Below are 2,248 nucleotides of genomic sequence, written 5' to 3' on the forward strand. Positions count from 1 at the left end.
CCTTCCATGAGAGATCGGAAAGCTACCATTGACGAAAGGATCGAGGAAGTTATATTTAAAAAAAAAAAACGTGCTTTCAAAAATAAATTAATTTATTTAAGAAATAAAAAAAAATGTTATCAGATTTGTTTATTCCATCCTTAGCATGTATAGCTTAAGAGATAACAAGCATATATTTGCGATGAATTTATATATACTAAATTTTGGAAAAATTTTATTTTATATTTTTTTTATAAATTGATATATTTAATTAAAAATATATAAATAAAAATTAGAATAAATTTAAAATCATTAAAATTATTTTAAAATTAATAGAATAATTTTTTCAATTATTCGTGTGCATGTATATATATATATTTATATTAAAACAAGTCCTCTATATGCTTAAATTATTATTGTAAATAAAAAGTTTCAGAAATTTTTTAGAGTTTATTTGTTTTCTAGTGATGAACATACAAAATGTAATTTTCTTAGGTATTAATGTGCAAAAAAAAAACCATTAACACATAAAATCAACAAATTTAGAAAATACCAAACAACCACCACTCCAAACACTTATGATAATTGCACATTTACCCTTTTCCTGATAAATTTCAGTGCATTGGTGTTTTCCGGTACAACTGACCAACCCCACATGCTCAGGTCTTCAAGACCAAAGATTCCATATCTCCAACCTCTACTGCGCGGTGCCGTACCATAAATACAAAAAAGTAAAGGGTCTTTTACTTAACTCATTAATATTAGTGGCCTACTATTGCAATTTCCCCATATCCCCGGCTTCAACTCCAGCGACAGCTCCGCCACCATTATCCGCCTCTCCGCCTCCGCCGCCGAGTAGAATCTTCCGTAGCCCGCGAGCGTAGCCGAGAAGCTTTCCAAATGAAGGAATAATAGCCTTTACCTCGTCCTGTTCCTCGAAATCACGAAGCCAGGCATGGAATCTCGGGAACACGCCAGCGTCGACGAGCTTCACCTCCGCAACCTCCTCGAAAACAGCCAGCCAGTAAGAACCGCACCCGAGGACGATGTCGAGAAAGCCTATTTGATCGCCGGAGAAGAAACGGCGGCCGGCGAAGACTCCGTCGGTGAGCTCTGCTTCGACAAGGCGGAGCTCGGAACGAAAACGGTCGACAGCGGCAACCTGAGTGTCGCCGGAAGAAGCGAAAACGGCGGCGACGGCAGGACCGAGGCGGTCGTCGGTGAAGTGGGCCCAGAAACGGGCGGCAGCGCGGTCGTGGGGGGATTTGGGGAGGAGTTGTCGAGGATTGTGGGGGAAATACTCATCGAGGAAATGGAGAATGAGGAGAGATTCAGGGATTGGTCGACCGTCGGCGACGAGAACTGGAACTTTTTGGTAGATTGGGTTGTGGAGAAGAAGAGCAGGGGATTTGTGGGAGAGATCTTCTTCGATATAGTCAAAGGTGAGATTTTTAAGCTTAAGAGCAAGCTGGATGCGGTGAGTGTAGGAGCTGGCCCAAGAGCCGAAGAGCTTAAGGGAGGAAGAAGAGGAGTTTTCTATCTCCATTGGTGAAACAGATGAAGGTTTTTGTTGGACTCCTTTCAAGGAAAGACTTGAGCTTTTCTGTTGAAAGACAGGAGAGGGAGGGCGAATTATATAGAAGAGAGATAAGTGGGTTACGAGGAGGAGAAGAAGGTGATGGTTTTTAAGGTGGGTGAGGATGACTTCGGAGGAGGGTGATGGAGAAGAGATGGGCGAGTACAGGGGAGGCTTGTCGGTGAAGTTATACAATCTGTCATAGCTTACTTCTTGTCGAGTAAAAGTTGGCTTGTTTGTAAAGGAAAGACCTTCAATTTTTTTTTTCTTCTTTATATATATATATAGGGATTTTTACATACATAACACTTCAAACTATTAAAAATACATATTTAATACCTAAATTTTTGTATTTACTAATATACCATCTAAAACACTCTTTTTCATCTATTCAAACACTCCGGCGACTGTGATGACGTCGATGATGATCGGTGTTCCATAAATGCCTGTGGAATTGCTCAACCAAATTCTCCGGCTGCCCCCCTTCCGTCGTCGCTTCAAAATGGCGCGGACACTTACCGAGTCCGGGAGTCCAATTTCTTAGTTCATATGAAGCAAGGAATTTATACCTATTATGTTTCCACCGCTTTCCGATCTCTCCGCCGCCAGCATTCTTTGTCGGCATCGACTTCGATGCCGGACGTCTTCATCAATGGCAAAGCTGGGGCAGGCGGCGGGATCATCTCTCAGCTC

At 41.5% G+C, this 2,248-nt stretch overlaps 1 protein-coding gene across 1 annotated transcript; it reads right to left on the minus strand.

The window, feature by feature from the left end:
• Positions 1-555: 555 nt before the first annotated feature.
• Positions 556-1,817, minus strand: LOC110105492 (glutathione transferase GST 23). The gene has a single exon (XM_020835021.2). It carries the CDS (start codon positions 1,523-1,525, stop codon positions 752-754), a length of 774 nt encoding a protein of 257 aa, XP_020690680.1. The 5' UTR covers positions 1,526-1,817; the 3' UTR covers positions 556-751.
• Between the last annotated feature and the right edge of the window lie 431 nt (positions 1,818-2,248).

This window comes from Dendrobium catenatum, unplaced genomic scaffold (genome assembly GCF_001605985.2).
Source record: "Dendrobium catenatum unplaced genomic scaffold, ASM160598v2 original_scaffold_172934, whole genome shotgun sequence".
NCBI classification, from domain to species: domain Eukaryota; kingdom Viridiplantae; phylum Streptophyta; class Magnoliopsida; order Asparagales; family Orchidaceae; genus Dendrobium; species Dendrobium catenatum.

Bases quoted from the DNA above. Each gene is read 5' to 3' on its own strand.
- LOC110105492 (XM_020835021.2), bottom strand. From the start codon at position 1,525: ATGGAGATAGAAAACTCCTCTTCTTCCTCCCTTAAGCTCTTCGGCTCT.